Below are 21,680 nucleotides of genomic sequence, written 5' to 3' on the forward strand. Positions count from 1 at the left end.
TTTCTCTCACACGAACTCCATAACAAGCCCTTGAATTTTTTTTCCTCCACTCCTTTCTATTTTTTTTGCCGTGTTACCTGTGTGGCCCGGCCTCTGCGCGAGGAGAGCTCCACAGGCCTCGTCTAATTGGCTGGTTTGGAAAGGTGAGGGCGGGATCCTGGGGTGAGTTCTGTAATCTCATTGGTTAGCTCTGTTGAATCAGGAAGTAGTCTAGTAAAACAGGATACCTCCATGAGGCATGTATCCTACTTCACATATGAACAGATCTCCTACAAGCAGAGCACCTACAAAGATGCACCTACAAACATCAGAGCAATATTGAATGTGTTTACTTTTGTACTGACAATGTTTGCATCAAACAATTAGCTCATAATGTAGTGTACTGAGTTAGAGATTTGTGAAGCCTGTTCATATTTCTTGTCTGTCCTATAGCCTACCATTTGTTCCAGTTATTTTGTTGGTTTAACAATTTGTAAGATGAAAGTATTAACTTTTGGATATAATAATATAATAGTCAGGGCACAAGAATTCACATTGTCGGAGTCAGTCTCCATGTTTTACTGCACTTAAGCTGATTTTACTTTAACATAACACTTTACACATTGATTTTATAAAGCCTATGACTTGTTCAATGTTTGCGAGAGGGAAAAATGCACTTTCTTACAAAGTCTGAAGTACTCTAATTACTGAGGTAATGTAGACACAAAACTGTACACCTTCCCCGTTTAAAGTTGCCATTGATATAGTACCATCATTTGGACAATTTGCCCTAATTTATATTTACTTGTTAAGTTTCTATAGGTATGTTTTCACAGTAAGTAAGTTTTAGGTAAAGGTAGAAGGGAATGCAGGAAGGGCAGAAGGAAAGGAAGAAGGGAGAACACAAAGAGAAAAAGAGGAAACAAAGTAAAATTGAATCATATGTAGGCTGCATTATTGAAAATAGCAGCTAATTTATTGTTTCTTAAATATTTTCAACTTGTGATCCCTATTCATCAGCAACTGAAAAGCCATGCTGCTACATTCTCACACTGTGATATAAAACATACATTATATTTTATTTTTCTAGTCACGTACAGTATATAAAGTCTCTCACACTTTGCGTGATAATATTTCCATATTAGCCAAGGTGCATGGAGAGGTGAAAGAAGTCAACTTTACTGTGCCTCCGTCTTTTGGCTTGTGGACCCTGATTAAGACCACAGCCGAAACGTGTTTGTTTTACAAAAAAAGTTGTTCTATACACTACAAGTGTTGCTTAAGTTTTTACCTTTTTCGACTTTGAAAGAGCAATAATATACAATCTAGAGTTTTCGCTAACTTGACGGGTCCTGACTGGCATGCTGGAGTTTTCACCAGTCTTTGGCCTGGTTCCCAGAATGCCAGGTTTTGTTGCTCAACACACCCATCTCTGCTCGCTATGGACCAGCAGACTATAGTGAATGCAAGGCTTTTTGTCTCTTCACCTTTCACTCATTTTAATCCCCCAATCTCAAGAGTCATTCTCACTATCTCCTTCCTTGTATTAAATCATTCTTACCAGCTGAACCAGTCTGTTTAGTTGAGGGAGACACTGGGAGTCCCTGTAGCTGAAATCTTAGATGGATAATGATATTCCCCTACAACTACAGCAAAGAACTCAATGAACATTTATTTTCACAATGGCACATAAACACATGCTTATACATGTCATCTGTCTGTTGCACCAAAATGACATGTTAAGTCTTTGTTTCAGCAGGTGTAAAAAGGTTGTACAACTGAGAAGGCAACCTGTAGGAGCCAACACTGTACGCAAAAAAAAACAACTTCAGTGTCAGCTGTGGTATCATGTGGTATAGGGTGATTGCAGGTCTCCTAACAAGCAGCTGGTATGCCAACCAATACTTCTCAGTGAACTTTAGGCATAGCCAAGATTCATGGCTCAGTTATCCCTTTGGCAAGTCTCATCCTGCAGTTTACTTTTAGCTGTTGGAAATAGGGGTTACATTACTGCAAAGTTCTGCAGAAAAGAATTACGAGATTGCTCATACAAGACAGGTTATGAAGTGATCAGTTTACAGTATGTTAAATACCAATGGTAGATATTTGCCTACATACTTTTTCATATATGTAGCTAATTATGCATACATGTTTTATTATTTAACAAAGCCTTAAAGGTTTCATATTGTAAAAAGTGAGATTTCCATTTTATTGATTTAAAAGCAGATCAAGGTGCTCTCTCTCTCTCTCTCTCTCTCTCTCTCTCTCTCTCTCTCTTTCTGTATATATATATATATATATATATATATATATATATATATATATATATATATATATATATATATATATATATATAAATGAGTCATCAGAACACCTGTACAGTTGTTTAACAACTATTTATATGTAGGTAGAAAGTGCCGCTACAGTGGCCTTACAGTCATTCTCCAGCGGACACGATGATGCGTAGTTAAAAGATAAAAGCGCAGATGCAGAACACACGGAAATGCGGCTTAAAGGTATATTCACATGGACAGTATGAGAAAAATGTATTGAAGCATATGAACAGGTTCTAGTAGAAACCCACAATAGTATGAACCTGAAAATGAGCATATAAATCAATTTAAAACCATTCAGTTGATAAAAGCAAGGCAAGGCAACTTTATTTGTATAGCACTTTTCATACACAGGGCAGACTCAAAGTGCTATAAATAAAAAAGTGTTTAATTATAATGTATTGTACAGACATATTGTGGCGATAAACTCTTAATGAAAGGCGATGGGTACTCAAGGCACATGCTGATGTTGTCTCATATTCATGCTGCTTCCTCATTCTGTGAGAAAAGGTCTATCTTGTCTCAGAGTCAGCTATGTTTTCTTGTGTGATCTCATCTGACATAAACATTTTGTCACACCCTTTGCCCTGTGTAATTTTCCACTGTCACAGTTAAAATAATCCTGACTCACTAATATACAGAGGCTCCAAATAGGTGACGAGCAGTGTCACAGTGGGTTTATTCAATTTTCTGATTAAATCATTCTTACAGTGAGTCACCCCATTGGAAAATCGTCAGTATGGAATGTCAAATAGTTTTGAGTCCTGTCAAAGTTAAATCAGTGTTACTGAGTCAGACACAAACATTTCTACTAATTTTTCTGTCGTAACTTTTAAAAAGTTATGGCTTCTTCAACTTTTCACTTTCTCAGCACACATAACAGGCTATAAATGTTTGTAAAGTTGTTTGAAGCAAGGTAGCACTGAAAAAGAGAATCCAATCTGAAATGATGCACACACTGACTGTCACTGCCATCTACTGGTTGTAAGAGTATAATTGTAATTATCTAACTGCAAACTGACATATGTATTAAAAAATATTGGGGAATAAACTGACACTGAACTCTCTCACTTAATAGTTTGAGTTTTATAAGACTGTGACAAACATTAAGACTTGATTCCGCTTTTTACTGCTCAACGAAGGGAACATTTATTTTGCAATCTTGTCATCGAGAGGAAGTTGAAGGACTGTTGTCTGTAGTGGGAAACCAGGACCATTGTTAGCTAATTTGTCACGAGTGAAAATCATTTTTACATTATGGATTCTATAAGAATTAAAGATTTAAAACACTATATTAGGTGAACTGAACAGTTTTGTTGCATAAGTTTAATCAGACCATATCAAGGATGTTACACTTTCCCAATACAGAACGACATAGCCAGATGGAAAAGTTCTTAAAGTCTTATCTCCAGTTAAGAATGAAATACTTTTCTATGGAAAAAATAAGAAATTACTGACGCAATCACATGAATACCCAATAAAAAACCTACAGGCATTTTGTTTTTTAAAGTACACAGAATATATAACATGATACAATGTCCTTTTGTTGGCATTAGCACAATTATAACATAAAATAAAAACTTTTAGACATGTCTTATGCAGATATACTTATTTATTGTAGTATTTATAAATAGTGTATGATATAGTATAAGTACATAATATATGACATATTTATAAATATATGTTCCCTCTTTAAAAAAAAGTCAATGTCAAAAAAAAAGTAATTTACAGAGTTGGACAAGTATTGCACAGACAAATTCTGACTTCCTGTTTTTCTGTGTTGTAATTGTATACAAAATAACCTTCAATTCAGGCAAAAGATCCTTACAAAATACATACAATATACACATGAATATCTACAGACATCACACACTACACAAATTTTCAATATCATGATGGATTATTTTCACACATTTTTATTAATATGTCCATTTGGTCTTTTGACTCAGACACACACTGAGAACTGTTGGTCTGATTGCTCTGCCTCTTGGACACAAAGGACAACTCTTTATTGCCCTCACCTGGAGAGGTGCTGGAGATATGGCGGAAGAGCTGCTGGATGCCGGTGTCCCGCAGGGAGCTTCGGAAGGATCGAGCTGCGAACATGTAGAGGATGGGGTTAACAGTGCTGCTGATGAAGACCATGGCTCCAGCGATGAAGGTCATGGTGCTCCTGACACTCTCCAGATTCTCTGCTGCACCAGGGAATGAGTCTTCGGTGGCCAGGATGATGAGTGAGAGGACATTTCCTATGTGATGAGGCGTCCAACAAATGGCAAACACGACCACTACACTGGCAATCAGGACTGTGGACTTGCGTTTGGACTTAAAGGTCATCTGAGTTATCCGACTGCACAGACAGCCATAGCAGACAACTAGAATGGAGAAGGGTAATATGTAGCCCACCAGTGTCTCTAGCAGCACACACACCAGCTCTTGGGTCACAGAAGAGTACAACCGGTACAGACAGTGCTCCTCACCAGAATCTGCCCCTACAACCTGAGTTGGTATGACTGGTATGCTGAACAAGAATGCTGCAGTCCACAGAGCCAGCAGAACTTTATTCAGAGCTTTTTTCCTCTTCCAGCCAGCTGAAGCAAAGGGATAGCGCACGGCCACAAAGCGTTCCACACTCATGAGGGTAATAAGGAAAACGCTGCTATACATACAGGCGTTGATCATGAACACCATAGCTTTGCAGGAGGCTTCTCCAAACACCCAGTAGTGTGCCAGGGAGTAGATCCACAGAGGCAGGGTGATGAGGACCAGCAGGTCTGCAACAGCCAGGTGCAGGATGAGCACCACAGTGTGGGAACGCTGCTCCACATGTCTTAGGATAGTCCAGATCACCAGCAGGTTCCCCGGAGCTCCTACAAGGAAGGACAAGCCCAGGATCACACAAGCCACTGCAGTCCCACCGTCAAACTCCTCAGGGGCCATTTCCTCTGAAGGAGATAGCTCGCTTGAGTAGTTCATGCTGCAAGTGTATGTGCTGACAGCGATGTCTGCATGACAAGAAAAATAAAGTGCTGTACAAGCAAGTCTTCACTTCCCTTTAAGAACAGACAGCACAGGAAAGGGGTGTCCTCACAGGGCTATTTGAGACACAGTGAGGTGATTCATGTATTCGTCAGAAGTTAATTTTTCACCTCAGGTCATTGATTAAAAGCAGACAAGAGTTTCAAATAAGTAAAAGAAAAATCTGGAAACAGAAACTGAAATAATCTCAGTAATAAAATGATCTCAGATGGTCCACCAGAGAGTCAAATGTGGGAGCAATCCATGGATACAATGACATTAACCACGAGAAAAGAGACTTGAGACTCTGTGACTTGGACTAGAGTCGACTAATAGTCACTGTTTTGATGAATTTCAACTTGACAGAAAATAATGACTTGACACTCGACTCGGACTTGGAAGTTAAAGACTTGTGACTTGACTTGGGGTATAATAACTGGAATGACTTGTTTGTGTTTAAATATTAATATACATTTTTTTAAATGTTCAATGTAATGTTACCCGATGTCTGGGGCTGATGTTAGCTAACGTTAGTGTGATACAATCTGTTCTCTTACAACTCTGTAGCTAGCTAATGTTAGCCTGATAATTATTGATCATTGATCGACTCAGTCGCCAAAATAAAACGCTAGTATTTTGAATGAAATGAGATGAACACATTGGTTGTCTTAGGTTGTAGTCTGTCTTAGTAAAAGGGATGAGATTTTGTAAATTAAGATTATGAAATAAATAAACTTTCATGAAGTTATTTGTGTTTTTTTTTATTACATTTATTTCACTGAATATGAATAATTATAGTACAAATTCAATTCATTGTCATACTGTCACATACACATTTCCAATAATATCAGTGATATCATTATTAGACTAATACCTTATCTTTCAAGCTCTAAAGAAAGATTCTGCAGGTAAGACTGCAGTATAGGGGGACAAAGTGACTTGATTTGATTTGGCACTTGACCTGACTCGACATAACCTGTGACTTCACTTGTCCAAGACAAAAATGACACAGGACCTGTTTGAGACTTGGACCAAATGATCTACAAGACAATTTGATGAGAATCTGCATGATGACACAGTTGATGACATGATGACACGTCCATGATATACAGAAAATACAGAAAAAACAAGAAAATCTGATTTTTTTTTCTTGTCATACAGGTACTGCAACATTTTTAAAATGGTGAATAATGAGAAGTTCCTCTGTTGCACATGTTTGGTTTTACTGAAATTATGTGACTCATGTGTTTGACTTAAAACAGAAACAAAATTGGTTTGCAACCCTTTGCCCACTTACACTTGGCAAAATAATGACTTCTGTGAATATGAGTTTCGGGGGATTAGTGGCTCCACATGCCCTATACAAGATTACAGTATTACAGTATTAGTCCTGGAGATTTTTGGGGGCTTTAAAAAAACAAAACAAAAATCTTCTAGTCAAGTTGTTCTGCCTTAAATCAAAATGAGAGTGAATGATACACTAATCAATTTTCAATAATCAACTAAAATTAAATAATAGTAGCTGTTTCCAAGAACATTGATGTGGAGGGATTTCATTACATTCTTCAAGTCATTCAAACAGACAACTCATTTTTTGTAATACATAAAACAGAATTATCAAAATTTGAGAAACACAAAAACATTAAGATTATGTGTTTGCTTGCATTGACATCTGAGAGTAAACATAAAACAAAAATAGGAAGGTGCGGCATGTGTTAAATGGGAACTTTGGCCATTCTCAAAATTCATTTTAAGACATTCCAAAACTATAAGTAAAAATTAACAACTCTCTCCCAAATCCAAGAACTGGAGTGCTAAAACTCAAATTTGTGATGTCCTAAAATATGATGTCTGGAACGGCTTCATAGACAAAGAATTGGAAAAGATGTCATTGATGACACAGAGAGCAGCCAGAGAAAATGTATGGGGACATTGTCTGTTTCAGAAGTGACAATGCTCCACTAGAATGAAAGCTCATTTGGGTATCAAAAAGAAAACAAACAGTCTGTGGGTCCATAAATCTGTTTCCCACTCATTGGTTGTATCTGAAACGGCATACCAACATGCTGTTCTAAAATAGTATGTGAGATGTTTTAGTATGTTTGAAACCAGACCCTACTTCGGCATAAATATCCCACAATGCAATGGGTTAGTGACGACAGCATTCATAGCAGACCAAACAAACAGCGAACAAGGCAGCTCTGTGGCAATAATACAACATTAAATTTACTTTTCTACATCATCGCTCTCAGACTAGTCACTTCCCTTTTCCAGTAATTTCAGCATTATCTGGTGATGCTGCTAGAGCTGATGTTGCCACAGGTTACCATGGTTACATGTCTCCAACTGACAAGGAGGCGCTCAGGAATTAACATGGTAATTACAGCTCAGTGCACCAGAAGAGATACATACTACTTTTTATTAACACAAAAGAATGTTCAACAATAATATAGATACTGAGTGCATAGTTTGCGATTTTGGGCGCAGCCAAAGTCTATAGAGCAGCTCGACACTTTATACTTGATGACATCACAAGTTTGAGACTTACCTTCTGACTTTGAGAGTAAGGAGCTCTTGTTCAAAAATATTGATGGAACTTTCCTAGGCCATGGAAATAACATATTGGAAATCTTGATTTAGGTGGGTTTTCCCTTTAATGATATGAATCGCAACATGCTACCATTGTTAGCACAATTTTACATGTGACATACAGGCTTTCAGAGGCTTGATCATATATAGGCCTTCAAAATAAAGTATAGTCCCTAGATTTACTGCAGAAGACAAACGTCACATTTCACCCTTCATCTCATCACAGTTTCAGGGATTCAGTTTATTTCAGAGTCACACATCAGCTCTACGTTTGTATTTGCTGCCCTCTGGCCAGTCTGCTGTTGTACTACCAGCTCCTTGAGTTTGTTGGTGTGAGTGGCCATTTCCTTGAACAGCCTGACCAGTCGGGACTCCTCCAGACTCCCTTGTAAGTGCCTCGCAAAGAGGGCGTATAACACAGGATTCACCGAACTGCTAATAAAAACAAGGGCACCGGAGCTAAAGACAATACTCTTTGGCACACATTCATCTCCTGTGCCTGATCCTAGGACACAAACAAGGTCAATAATGTTGATGATATGGTAAGGCAACCAGCAAAGTGTGAAGGCTATCACCACAGCGTGCACTAGAACCATGGATTTCTGTTTGGAGTTGAAACTCATTTTCCTGAGCTGGGCAGCTACTAGACAGTAACAGATACTGAGAATGATCAAAGGAACTACAAAGCCCCCAAAGGTCTCTAAACATAGCAAAACGATTGCTTGAGTCACAGAGCTGAATTCCTTGATAAAACACTGATCAGATCCATTGCTTTCCCCCAAAGACTGGATCAGTATAGCAGGCAATCCTAAAAGCAAAGCAAGGAGCCACAAAAGTACAAGACATCTATTCATAACGCTCTCTGCCTTCCAGCGCATCATTACGAATGGATGACAGATGGCTAAATAGCGTTCCACACTCATAAGGGTGATGAAGAAGATGCTGCTGAACATGCACACTCTGATAATGACCACCAAAGCCTGGCAGAAAGCTTCTCCAAACACCCAGGTGTGTACTAAGGAGTAGATCCACAGAGGCAGGGTGATGAGGACCAGCAGGTCTGCAACAGCCAGGTGCAGGATAAGCACCACAGTGTGGGAACGCTGCTCCACATGTCTCAGGATAGTCCAGATCACCAGCAGGTTCCCCGGAGCTCCTACAAGGAAGGACAAGCCCAGGATCACACAAGCCACTGCTGTCCCACCATCAAGCTCCTCAGGGGCCATTTCATCTGAAGGAGACAGCTCGCTTGTGTAGTTCATGCTATGCTGCAAGTGTATGTGCTGACAGTGGCGTCTGTATGACAAGAAAAATAAAGTGCTGTACAAGCAAGTCTTCACTTCCCTTAAATGGATAAATTGAACATAGACCAGGTTTCTCAAGGGACCATTTGAGAGGCACAGATGTAATTGTATGAATCATAGGTCAAAAAGTGATCCATTTGCTGTAGACGGCTGATGAATGTTATTCCAAAGAACTTTCTGTTTCTGTTTTGTGACCATAGTTTGATAAGCAACTTATCTTATCAACTTGAAACAGTCAGGAAGACATTGGTTGATCTTATTGCCATGGAATGATTTACTATATTTACTGCATGGCAGACGTAAAAGTCAAAGGTCATTTATAGTTCCTTTCTCGAAATCACTGACTACACGTCAACTTTAATTTCTTCTGAAGGAATCTTCCCCTACTCTTTGTTGTTTTGTCAAGGTTGAGACTCCAGAATCCTGTGCATTACTGCCCCCTCCTGCTCCAGAGTGTGCATCAGAAACAACATTTTGTTAATCATAGTTGTGTTTTGTTTGTTCCCACATTTACTACATAAAAATGTATCCTGCATCCCAGGAACTCTCCAAGAACCAATAATAAAATAAAAAATGAAACCACTTCTGGTTCTAGCCTGTGTGCTATTTCTTTCTCATCACTATCAGCAGACACTGACCATCATATAACCACCTGCGCTTGAGACATACACATTATGAAGCAACATTAAATATGTTATATGGCCTGACTACACTACCTGCAATCGTCAAGCTGAACTGAAAGGAAGTCAGGAGTAATTTTCTCTCTGTCCCAAACCTTGTTGAGTAATCTAGTATACATGATATTTGCAGATGAAAGAACTACACTATTGTCCTTTACTGTCCTTATTCTCCCCCAACAACCTGAGCAATTGTGTTGTATGTAACAACACGTCCACACACCTTAACTTTGGACTTTGAAGTTCTGAGCAAAGAACGCTATAAAGATTATTTGATCTAATATTCAACCCTTCTGCCCTTCATTGACTTAAACATTGATTTATTGTTATTATTAGTGTCCCATCTAGTTAATCATGTGCTCTTCTTGCACCTAGTATATTGTACAGTATAATAAATTGAGGTGGAGCTAGTTTTAATGTAAAGTTCAGTGGTTTAAGGTGTTTTTCTCTGGCAGTGGCAGGTGCAAAAAGTCAAGCTGCATCATGAACAGCCAGGGAACGGACACTGACAGGGTGAAATCGTACAAGTAACCTACCTGGGTTTTCACCTCAACAATGAACTGAACTGGACAGATAACACAAACATATTTTTTATTCATGATTGGCAACCACTGAATCACCCGTCCTTGCTGTCTTACCGTTATCTGCTATAAAGTAAACTGACAATGATGGCCACACTATCATCCCTGAGGATCAACATGTCCCACCCAATGCAAGACACTCTGACAGCACTCAGCAGCTCCTTCAGTGACCAGCTGCTTCACCCGTGGTGTGAGTGTGAAGGAGAGATACCGCAGGTCCTTCTTGCTGCAGTCACACTTTATAATTAACACTGCTCAAAGTAGCTAGAGTGTTCAGTTCACTCATGTAATATAGATTTACACCTAACTGTGCAATACTGTGAATACTATGCCTTCCAGTCTATTTATTTATCATATTAGGCGGATTATTGTTTACTTAGGTTTTTTAACTGTTCACTTGACTTTTTTCTGTTGATGTTTTTACTGTTCATTTTTGCTTTTTTCTGTGAAATATCGGACAATTTGACATCTTTGTATCCTATGACTAATTTAATTAAACAATAAAACAGAAAAGAACCAATACTTTTTGTAATATATGAAAGTGTAAATTTATGAGGGAGACAAACTGGACTCTTAAGTTAACTTTCATGTTAACATTCGTTTGATATTTTTAAAGATTCAGATTTTAATTCATATTTGAACACAATGGAAACTTAAAACTAAAAAAATAATAAATTGGCAAAACTATTAGATTATTTATGCATTTCAGATTTACTCCCTTAGTTTAGCAGACCTCATATATGTTTTTGTTTTTGTTATTCTTCATTACTTTTTCTTTTTTTAAAAATCACTGTCTATACATATATTTACGGTATTGTTTCTACATTAAGAAACACATGTTTTGGTATCGTGTATAACTCTGGAACATGTAAGAAAAGAAACGTTTTGAATCTTTCCAATTAAAAAAAATACTCCAAGTGACCTATCTCCAGAAGGTGGCGCTACTGTAGCACTAATGACGCCGGCTGCTATTACACCATGAAAAAAGAAGCAGAAGAAGAAGACGCAGAAGAAGCAGCAGAAGAAGAAGAAGCCAGCTGCATTCTCGATTAAATATGACGATGTTGACAACTACGCTGTTCTCATTGCTGCTGCGCTAAAACATCATTGAATACAACGGGGGACGTTGGATATTGTGTTTAACTGCATCGTCATAAACTGTAAGTGACAATATAATACGAGCTGGCTGTGTGGTCCTTAACAGTGGCTAGCTGCGTTGCTAATGTCAGCTAGCATGTAATAAGCCGATGTTAGGGGCGTGAATGTAGCGATACAGTTAGCGACCAGGGTATTTATGTTAGCCAGTCCGAGCTCTGACCTACGGGTTTCATGTTGTTTGGTTGATTTAACCTTTAACATTTCACCAAGGACGGCCTAGTCCTTTTTTAACTGTGACCTGTTGTATTAGGCTGACGTGAAGTTAGCCTTGCTTGACAACTGATCAGTCGACGTCAGTTTTCTTCCTTCTTAGAACAACCGAGCGAGGACCGCGCGTTCAGTCTATTTAGAAATAATAATTACAATATTATGTGCAACACATTAGCCACGATCCCATGGTTACACTTGTGTATGTATGTAACAAAGCTAATGTTTACGCAACTTTGACAAATGACGTTACTCACTTATGCCCATTTTAACAGGCAAATCAGACTGAGAATAATAACATCAATATAATGTTCAGTATTACATTGTCATGTGCAATATATCTCTATTACATCATGATTTGCGATTTGCACTTTAATCCTTAGACATATTTATTTTTATATTTCAGCCTTTTGATGCTCTTCTGTTATCGTATCTTGTTATTGTTTTTCTAAATGTCACTGCAATTTTGGAGCAATCTGGAAGGAGAAATTCCTTCAGGATAAATAAAGTTCTATCTTCTCTTCTCTTCTCTTCTGCCCTAACAGGTTGTTTGAGTTCTTGAGTTTCACAAGTTGAGAGGGGGACCGTAAACACTGCAATGCCTCTGCTGTTTCTGGAGAGGTTTCCTTGGCCCAGCCTGCAGACCTACACAGCGCTGAGTGTGGTTTTGCTTGCTGGAAGCATCTTTAGTGCCTACAACACTGTAACTGATGCAGGGTTTGGGGGCTTGGATACGGATGAAACAGCAGCTCCCCCTGAAGAGGATCTTGAACATCTAAACAATGATATTAGTGACACAGAATTGGCAATCCTGTGGTATATGGCCACTGACAGTCTTTTTGTATGGGTAAGTGTGACCCAGTTTAGGACTTTGCATCGCTTGATGAGATGATGCTGTTCTTTACAAAAACTAACGGTTGCTTTATTCTCTTTACTCCCCTAGGTGTTGGTCAACACATTCTGTTGCTCTTTGATGTTAGGTGCTAAAATGATTCAATATGTGGTGTTTGGCCCACTCAGGGTCAGTGAGAAGCAGGTGAGTCTGTCTAGAACAGTGTTAAATAATGAATGCACCTACTTCCATGCCTGGGGTATTAAGCAGCTTTACTTTAGTGTAGAACCATCAAGAAATAAAATGCATCTAATTTGCTTTGTGTTTATTCCTCAGCACCTGAAAGATAAGTTCTGGAACTTTATCTTCTACAAGTTCATTTTCATCTTTGGCGTATTGAATGTGCAGACAGTGGAGGAGGTGGTCATGTGGTGTTTGTGGTTCTCAGCCCTGGTCTTTCTCCACCTCATGGTGCAGCTCTGCAAAGACCGTTTTGAATATGTAAGTAATATAAAAAACATTTTACATTGTTTGTTTTTTAACTCATTCTTGTGCCCCTAACCATGGTTTATGACTAACATGTATGGCAAACTATGATAGGACAAATATACCAAATATCATCATTTTCCAATCCAATTTAACTGAGAATAGCTAAAACAACTGATGGTATTGTAGCAGTTGTTCAACCAGTCAATCAGTCTACAATATCAACATAAGAGAAGTCTTATCAGTGCAAACATATCAGAAGTATGAGAAAAGAATATGACATTTTTGGAAGGGCAACTAAATATAAAATAGTTGGAAAGATTTTTCCCTACTTGCGGGTAATTTTAAGGAGCATAAGGCTCTTTTAAATGCGTTTCCTTTCTGCCTTGAAAGCAAACTCCTCTGAAGTACATTTGTCGTGTTAGGGGCACTGGTGTCATTCGTACCTGGAGTTTGTTTTTTATTTGCCTCAGAGCTTTTTTTTCAGACAGAACACACAACAAACATTCCTTCACAAATGTTAAGCAGTTTACAAAAAGCATTTTAAAACAAATTTTACATTGCCACAGATGCAGCATTGTAAATGGATAGTATTGCGTTAAGAAGGTATAAGGATCTATGCAAGTAACACAGACAGCTCTAGAGCTTATTCAAAGCAGTATTATTTTCAGCAAGTTAAGTCTGTTCCTTTTCCTAGAAAATGTTATAATAGATAGGCCGACATGTTCCTGTATGAAACCTGTTCCTATTTAGGCTACTGAGTGAACCCAATAGGACATTTTCCCCTATGTTCTTTGTGGCTGCCTTATTACTCATAAGGACTCAGAGGTAGCCAGAAGCCTGTCATTTCACAACAGGCACTTTCAAACTTTATTTAGGGGTCTTTGTAAAAGTTGAGGTGAGTGTCCCCCCAAAGTCTGAGAGTAACTTTACTCTTCTCAGCTCCGGATCTATTAATAGTTCCTTGTACTGGTATGTTAGGCTGCTGATTGACACGTCCCTGGATCAGATTTTGCTCTACATGTTTGGGAAAACAAAATATCAGATTTAATAGACCTCCTTGCAATGATGTTTAAAACAGGCATTAAGCTGGTATGTTGCTTGTGGGTAATGTAATATTGACTGTGATTGTGAATGTCCTGTGCTACACATGGTTTTGTGTTACCACTCTTCATTTCTATCTCTTATATTTGACTATATTGCATTTATGCATGTTCTTTTAAGGTTAAAGTTTGTCAGTTGTTTATCTCAGCTGTCTTCCTTCTTGTTTCAACGTATCTGTAAGTTGTAGCTTTTGGGTGACGATGACGCATGTAGGTTAAACTGTTACATATGATAGGTATATTGTGTTGTCCATGCACCAGGGAAACCTTGTTGTATGTAAGCTTTACATAATTGATGGAACCTATTTTAATTTTTTTCAGCTTAGGTGTGTTAGTTTTTGTACCAATGTACTAAACGTATTCTATTTACTGTAGGCAATGTTACTTGTCAGTTTACAGTCTTAAGCAATGTTTGCAAACTACATAGATGTTTTGGAGTTTGTGTATGAGGAGGAGTCTATTGATTTCACTGCTGTGCAAAAATATGGAAGGGAAAAGTTCATGTTTCATCTTGGCTAATGTAGTAGAAATGCCCTTTGAATAGGGATATGGGGCATGTTTCATGAACACATGCAGCTGTTGTATTGCTTGATTAGTCATAGTTTTTAAATGCCAGAATAATCTGTACTATGTGATCGTGGGCATTAAAACTAAATACTTGGTCTGTATCCTTTTCCTACTGAAATCTAAGATGAATTCCCAAATAGTTAAAACTTAACAAAAGGGAAAAACTTTAAGAGAGGCACTTATATTTCACATTTTTATTCCTACAGCTGTCTTTCTCGCCATCCACGCCTATGAACAGCCATGTACGAGTGCTTTGTCTGCTGGTCTCCCTGCTGCTGGACTGCTGTGGTCTGGCTGTTGGCTGTGGGCTGCTGGGAGCTTCCCATGGCGCACACACCCTCTCCTTCATGGCAGCGGAGGTGAGAACCTAGAGCCGCAATGATGTGAAAATGGGGACCCAATATGTGAACAAAGGCATAATGATTGTGAACGTTTTGTATCATTTGCACTTTTGGTTAGGCCACTATGTTTCTTTAATATGTATCTGTGTACTTATTATTCATAACATGAATAGTGGTTCCATTTCATTTAGGTGAGCCAGTTCCAGGTCCCTAATGTCGTGCATGCTGCATCACGAGCATGGCTTACTGGGGCACTGGAACCATCCTTTATGTTTTCACTTACAAGTGTGCTATGACAAGGCAAAATGTCTACTGTGGAAAAGGGGTTATTTATTTGATACCGAAGTTTTTATATAGGGTTACATTTTCGGAGGTTTAGTCTAATAAACAAACTAATTATCATTTTAGCATAAAACATTCCTCTCTCTCCTTTTTAAAGCCACAAGTGAAATGTCCTCTTTTGAGTTGTTATTCATGTCTATATGGAAAGTAGATGACAAAAATTGCATCACATTCACCTGCGTGCATCTTTTTTCCTTCAGTGTCTGCTGGTGACTGTACGTACTGGGCATGTCATCATGCGGTAAGTCTCTTCAAAGCCTCCTTACACATGCACGCACATGCACACACTGCAGTGGTACGGATGACATAGCCTGTACAGATTTAGAATCGGGCTAATGTTAGCAAGGCTATTTGTTTTTCTCTGGTTACACCAGTGTGAAATGCTTCTTTGTCCCAAAGAGAGTTTTTAGGGGTATACAATCAGCAGAAACACTCATAGATAGTCATAGATATTTGTCCAACTGTTGTCAGGTTCAGTGCTGTGGCTTTGTACATAGCAAAATAATGTTTGTAGTGACTAACTGCGCATTACTTTAAAATAAAATGGATTGGATCAGTGTTAGACTATTTCCACACCTTTGCGCTATTATACATCGGAAAAAGAGGACATTGTGAACTTGTTCTTGTTTGCTATCCTAATTTGTCAATATGTTGCTTCTGATGGCAACATTACCTGTTGTGATGTACAATAATACTTTTACACCATTTTTCTCTTATGTATCATGAATTTCCAATTCCCATCCAAGATAAGGGCTGCATCATCTGCCATACTGTCTATATATCACCTGTGCTTCATGGCCTGATGGAGTTGTGCATCTCCCCTCAGATATTCCATTCATCTGTGGGATTTGAACCATCCAGGGACCTGGGAGAGTAAGGGAACATATGTTTACTACACAGATTTCATCATGGAGCTGGCTATGCTCTTCCTGGACCTCATGCACCATATCCATATGCTGGTAAGACACAGAGGGCATAGGTGTTGGCATGTTTGTGATGTGAAATTTTAGTCTGTTCCGGTCTCTTTTTCCCACTCTCTGTAATGTTTCTGTCTATGTTTCTTGTTAGCTCTTTGGAAACATCTGGCTGTCCATGGCAAGCTTAGTTATCTTCATGCAGCTGCGGTATCTCTTCCACGAGGTCCAGCGCCGTGTCCGCAGACACAAGAACTACCTTCGTGTAATCAACAACATGGAGGCCAGGTAATAATATATTTTGATTTAATTGTTTATACCTTTTTATCTCACAGTTTGGTTTGTTTAATCCAATGATTGTCCAATTATTTTTTGTATACTTTAAACTTTATTTGTGCAGATTTGCAGTTGCTACTGCAGAGGAGCTGGCAGCCAATGATGATGATTGTGCCATCTGCTGGGATACCATGTTGACGGCACGTAAACTACCCTGTGGCCATCTCTTCCACAAGTAAAGTGTTTGTTTATTAGCCATCCCTGCATGGACTATAAACAGTATGTATGTATATTGTCCAGTATTTTACTAGTGTCACTGGCCTTACAGAAAGTTAATTACAGAATAAAGAAACCAGATATACCAGCCTTGAATGCAGTAACCTTAGTATTTGCAAGTGCCCAAAGTTTTGCATAAGTTGCAATTAGTTGGATAGTTATCTGCTGACGTTGAGTTATAGTAGTTGCACAGACAACTAACGTTTAGCTCCAGAAGACTTGTTCTGAGACCTCAACTTGAATGTTAAGTTTTAATATAGAGTAATGCCATAATAACAATTGTGAGTTTTGTGTGTATATGCTTCCAGCTCTTGTTTGCGCTCATGGCTTGAACAGGACACCTCTTGTCCAACATGTCGGACATCCCTAAACATTAATGGGGATGGTGGCCAGCCGAGAGGCCAGCAACAAGGCGGTGTCTTGGAAGACAACATCGGCCCAGTTGGAGCTGCTCCAGATGCCAGACCACATATAAACCAGCACAATCACTTTTTCCACTTTGATGGTAAGTCTGTCAAGGGGGGTATAGATGAATCTGGTTGTGGAGTGTCCTTACATCAGATGTGTGACAATGAATCGTAAAAGCCATACATTCTCTTACAGGATCTCGCATTGCCAGCTGGCTGCCCAGTTTCTCAGTGGAAGTAATGCACACTACCAATATCCTGGGCATTGCTCAGGCCAATAACTCCCAGCTCATGGCCATGGTGAGTCCATGTTTACAGTCTGATGAAATTCTTGTTGGTTTTATGAAAGACGATAAACAGGTAGCAATCTGAGGTCAGGTATTGTATTTTTTTTCCCTAGACAATTGCTGACAGTTTTTAAAACTTTATTAGCTTAGATTCAATTTTGCTATCAATTTGTCCCACTCGTCACTCCCCGTCTTGCTGTACATGAGCAGCCAGAGTTTCCAGGGTTGTGTACCATGGCCTGGCATTGTTACTTTGCTCATGTGGTATTTGACTTCTGGTAAATGCGTGTTGACATAACCTCTTTATTTAACCAATAGATTAAACTGAAACCGATGGTTACAAAAAATATCAAATATATTTTAACAAAAAAATATCCATATATTTTTCATACTTGTAAATCAATAACACTGTATGTTTAATAACCGTTTGTGTTAACCTTTTTAACAAAAATCCAGTTCACTTCAAAATCTAGTTCACTTCCACTTATGTTATGCTCTTCCATCTCCAACAATCTTTTTTCGAAATAATTTCTCTATTGCTCTCATTGCTTTTGATGTATCTTTCGGTCATCAGGCACATCAGATCCAGGAGATGTTCCCTCAGGTGCCCTCCTACCTGGTGATGCAGGATCTGCAGTTGACCCGCTCTGTGGAGGTCACCACTGACAACATCCTGGAGGGACGCATCCAGGTGCCTTTCCCGACACAGGTCAGTCAACTAGGGGTTAAATATTAATAGCGGTATACATTTTCATTATTACCTTGGTGCCTCTAAAAAGACTAACCTTGCTTTGATAACACATTGCTCTCCTGATTTATAACATGTTTTCTCTGTGTTCCTTCGTTAGGCCATAGAGCATGGCTCTGCACAGGTGAGCACTGCGTCGGATGAGCAGGAAGGCTCCAGTGGAGCAGCTGAACAGGGCCTCAGTGAGCCAGACAACATGGAGATCAGAGGAGGTCGCTTCTCTAAGTCAGCTGAGGAGAGGCAGAAGATGTTAAAACAGAGGAAAGATGAGATTCTCCAGCAGGCACGCAGGTTGGTATACTTCTGGTTTTCTACCTCATAGGAAGTGGTGCCTAGCAATGTTTTATATTCAAAAGAAGTTCAATCAAAAAAAAAATTGTTTTTGAAGGCAATTTTTGTCAGGAGTGTTGCCTCACTAGTTTTTGTATAATAGCTCAGCTGTATAAATTCTATCATATGAAAATAGACCCTTCCTTTTCAGATAAGTTTGTCTCTGTCTGTGAATCAAGGCCTGAAAAATAAAATAGTTAAGGCCTTATTAATAGCCTTCTTTACTCGCCCACCAAAATAGCTGAAAGGCACAGTTTTACAGCACTATCAAATACAGCATTTGTTTACTAATGGTAGGCATCCCTGGTTGCCTTTACCACATTATCTTGCATTTTCCCATGATGATATGTTATTCATTACTTCCCTGTAGGAGATATCTGAACAAGAGTCCAGAGGACCCAGATGAGGATTTGCCTGGACTGGAGGAGGACATTGTTCCAGAATTAAACTTGACTTTGCTGAGACGTAGAACCATGGCGGCAGCTGCAGAGAGACGCATGCAAACTCAACAAGACCCTGCACCCTGATATACAGACTTAAGCGGAAGAGTGCACCGCATCATCATCCCAAGAGGCACAGACAAAGCTATTTCAACCCTCCTCCAACTGGTGTACAGTCAGTGGTCATCACTTATTCAAAACAATAATTAAAAAGCATCGCAATCAAGGCCTTTGGACTGTTTTGGGCTGCCCCAATAAGGTGGGGCTATGGCCTTGGCATCACCGATTTCAGAGTATTTGGAGCATTATATAAATTGAAGGGAGCAAGTCAAGAAATGCAAGGTTGCATTGCTCTTTATTTACGTGCCACACATTGCAACCACCAGCTTCAGTAGGGAGACAGTTTCTGCCATTATTGGGACAGGCTCAAAAATGAACATGCTTTGCATTCAGAAGTCTTTAATGAGAGGCGTTTGATGGTGTCAATACTAGATTAAATCTATTTGGGTCTTTGTTTGTTTTCCTTTTATCTGACTTTATTTTCACTTGTTTTGCTAATGGCGGAAAGCAACATATTCTGAATGGAGAAACTCATCGGATGTATTTGTGTTATATTTTTTCGAGTTTCAACTGTGAATTAAGTTTAGGCAAAATAACATGTTTTTATTTCTTACCTAGGTCTAAGAGAATGTCACTTTAGTATTGTACCGCCTTTCTGTCAAATATGAATGTTCCTGCTGCAAACAAAGTGTTTTTGACCCACACGGGTTCTGTATTTTGTGTGTTATATCCCCCATTGAAAACAGTTTTGTTATTTAACACGAGGTGAGTGGGTATGTCAATCTTAGTTTTTCTAATACTGTTCCCTTGAGAAGCATAGGCAACAAATGGGATGTATTACATTTAGTACAATGGGTGTAATCACCCCAGTCTTTCTTAAATTACCAACTGATGATAAGCAGTTCTCTCTGAATAAGAAAACATTATTTTCTACTGCATATGTTCATGGGGTCCTTGGTCATCTGTGTCCATAATTTTGGGTTATATAGAACGTGTTAAGTCTGACAGCTGGATATTTTGCCACTCATTCATGAGGCATTTTCAAGACTTAACAAATCTACTTGCCTTTGAATGAATACTTCTACATATTCTATAACTTGAATGAGTGAGAATCGTTATGTGTAAGTGTTTAGGGTGTTTCATTTTTTGCGGCCTTTGTCTACTCTCATTGAGGAGTGCTAATTTGAAAACTATAGCAGCGGGGGAACATGATCATCCACTGCTCAAAGATCTTATTTCAGTCATTTACAGTAATGAACAACATGGACTGGGCCCTGGAAGCATTTTTGGTATTATCAGTCTATAGCTGGTTGAGAAACATCAACATACTGAAAGATGGAGACTGTGTGTATTATAAGTGTTTTATTTCTTGTTATTACAATGCAAGGGCAGTTTGGGTGTGAGATCTGCATGAATTTAGACAAGTGCTTTTGTTTCCTTCCACTTTATCCCAAAGAGCAGTCCGCAAACTTAAACAAAAAGAAGTGTTGTGATCTTTATTTGTGTTTATTTTATTGCTCAAACTCTGTTTTGGAGGTGTTGTAAGAAAATACCATAACGAATTTAGATTTCAGATTTCAGTCAGTCAAAATGTAAAAAAAGAAATTGGACAGTTTTGTTTTAATTTTCATTTTTTTTAATTCAGTTGTTTAACAACTCTTAATATCCATGATATATTTTCCTATTCAGGGGTTATCTTTCATAACCATTACTTATTTAAGCAAAACAGAATACTTTTTTGCACTGAGCTTTCCTGTATTTGTGTGCCTAAATCAAGAATGGTTCAGTTATGGATAATATAAATCTAGTTTTTGTAAAATATGTTAATACAAACGAATCAATAAACAGAGCTTCTACAGCTTTTTAACAAAATATAGTAGTTTAGTCTTTCTTCTTGCGCCACATCCACTTATGCTGATGATTGGTCGATGCAAACCACCGTTTCCTCTATTATATACTGTATATGTCAAACAGTCAGTCAGCTGTATTTGAACAGGGGCGGCCGGTGGCTGAGTGGTTGGAGCGGTCGTCCCATGTTGGGAGGCAGGGGGTCCTCGGGGCCGCAGGTTCAGCTCCTGCCTGCAGCCCTGTGTTGCGTATCCCCTCTCTCTGTCTCTCGCCCCGTTTCCTGTCCGTCTTATATAGTAGAGGCTTGAAAAGCTGCTAAAAAAAAGTAATCTTTAAATAGTATAAACAATTGAAAATTGAACAAAATAACAAAGCGACAGACATTCCAAGACATGACAAAAGGACAAACATTAGGACAGGTTATAATGGCAGACAAGTTCACTGAATGTAATTCGAATCACATTCAAAAGCTATTAAACATTTTTGTTGTATTCAACAAATGACAGACTCAAAATATATTTTCAAGTCAATTAAAAATAATGGGAATGAAGGGGTTGCCTTGGACATTTTGACATTA

The 21,680-nt window shown here is 38.7% G+C and overlaps 3 protein-coding genes across 3 annotated transcripts; 1 reads left to right on the forward strand and 2 right to left on the reverse strand.

The window, feature by feature from the left end:
- Window positions 1-3,858: 3,858 nt before the first annotated feature.
- Window positions 3,859-5,288, reverse strand: LOC310946227 (leukotriene B4 receptor 1; the record flags this gene model as incomplete). The annotated part of the gene is made up of 1 exon (XM_083912639.1): window positions 3,859-5,288. The coding sequence occupies one exon, from the start codon at window positions 5,286-5,288 to the stop codon at window positions 4,203-4,205; it is 1,086 nt and encodes a 361-aa protein (XP_083768765.1). The 3' UTR covers window positions 3,859-4,202.
- A 2,867-nt stretch (window positions 5,289-8,155) lies between these two features.
- Window positions 8,156-9,181, reverse strand: LOC310951598 (leukotriene B4 receptor 1-like; the record flags this gene model as incomplete). The annotated part of the gene is made up of 1 exon (XM_083919904.1): window positions 8,156-9,181. The coding sequence occupies one exon, from the start codon at window positions 9,179-9,181 to the stop codon at window positions 8,156-8,158; it is 1,026 nt and encodes a 341-aa protein (XP_083776030.1).
- Window positions 9,182-11,485: 2,304 nt separating this feature from the next.
- On the forward strand, window positions 11,486-21,109 carry LOC310945838 (E3 ubiquitin-protein ligase AMFR-like). Its single transcript, XM_083912067.1, has 14 exons — window positions 11,486-11,641; window positions 12,392-12,693; window positions 12,790-12,882; window positions 13,015-13,179; window positions 15,041-15,193; window positions 15,718-15,758; window positions 16,344-16,476; window positions 16,586-16,719; window positions 16,832-16,942; window positions 17,292-17,488; window positions 17,587-17,690; window positions 18,252-18,386; window positions 18,526-18,716; window positions 19,126-21,109. Exons 2-14 carry the CDS (start codon window positions 12,445-12,447, stop codon window positions 19,280-19,282), a joined length of 1,863 nt encoding a protein of 620 aa, XP_083768193.1. The 5' UTR covers window positions 11,486-11,641; window positions 12,392-12,444; the 3' UTR covers window positions 19,283-21,109.
- Window positions 21,110-21,680: the final 571 nt, after the last annotated feature.

This window comes from Echiichthys vipera, assembly GCF_963691815.1.
Source record: "Echiichthys vipera genome assembly, chromosome: 1".
Lineage (NCBI taxonomy): Eukaryota > Metazoa > Chordata > Actinopteri > Perciformes > Trachinidae > Echiichthys > Echiichthys vipera.

Bases quoted from the DNA above. Each gene is read 5' to 3' on its own strand.
- LOC310945838 (XM_083912067.1), top strand. From the start codon at position 12,445: ATGCCTCTGCTGTTTCTGGAGAGGTTTCCTTGGCCCAGCCTGCAGACC. The intron at 17,691-18,251 runs GTGAGTCCATGT...TTCGGTCATCAG, and splicing joins ACTCCCAGCTCATGGCCATG to GCACATCAGATCCAGGAGAT. The intron at 18,387-18,525 runs GTCAGTCAACTA...TTCCTTCGTTAG, and splicing joins AGGTGCCTTTCCCGACACAG to GCCATAGAGCATGGCTCTGC.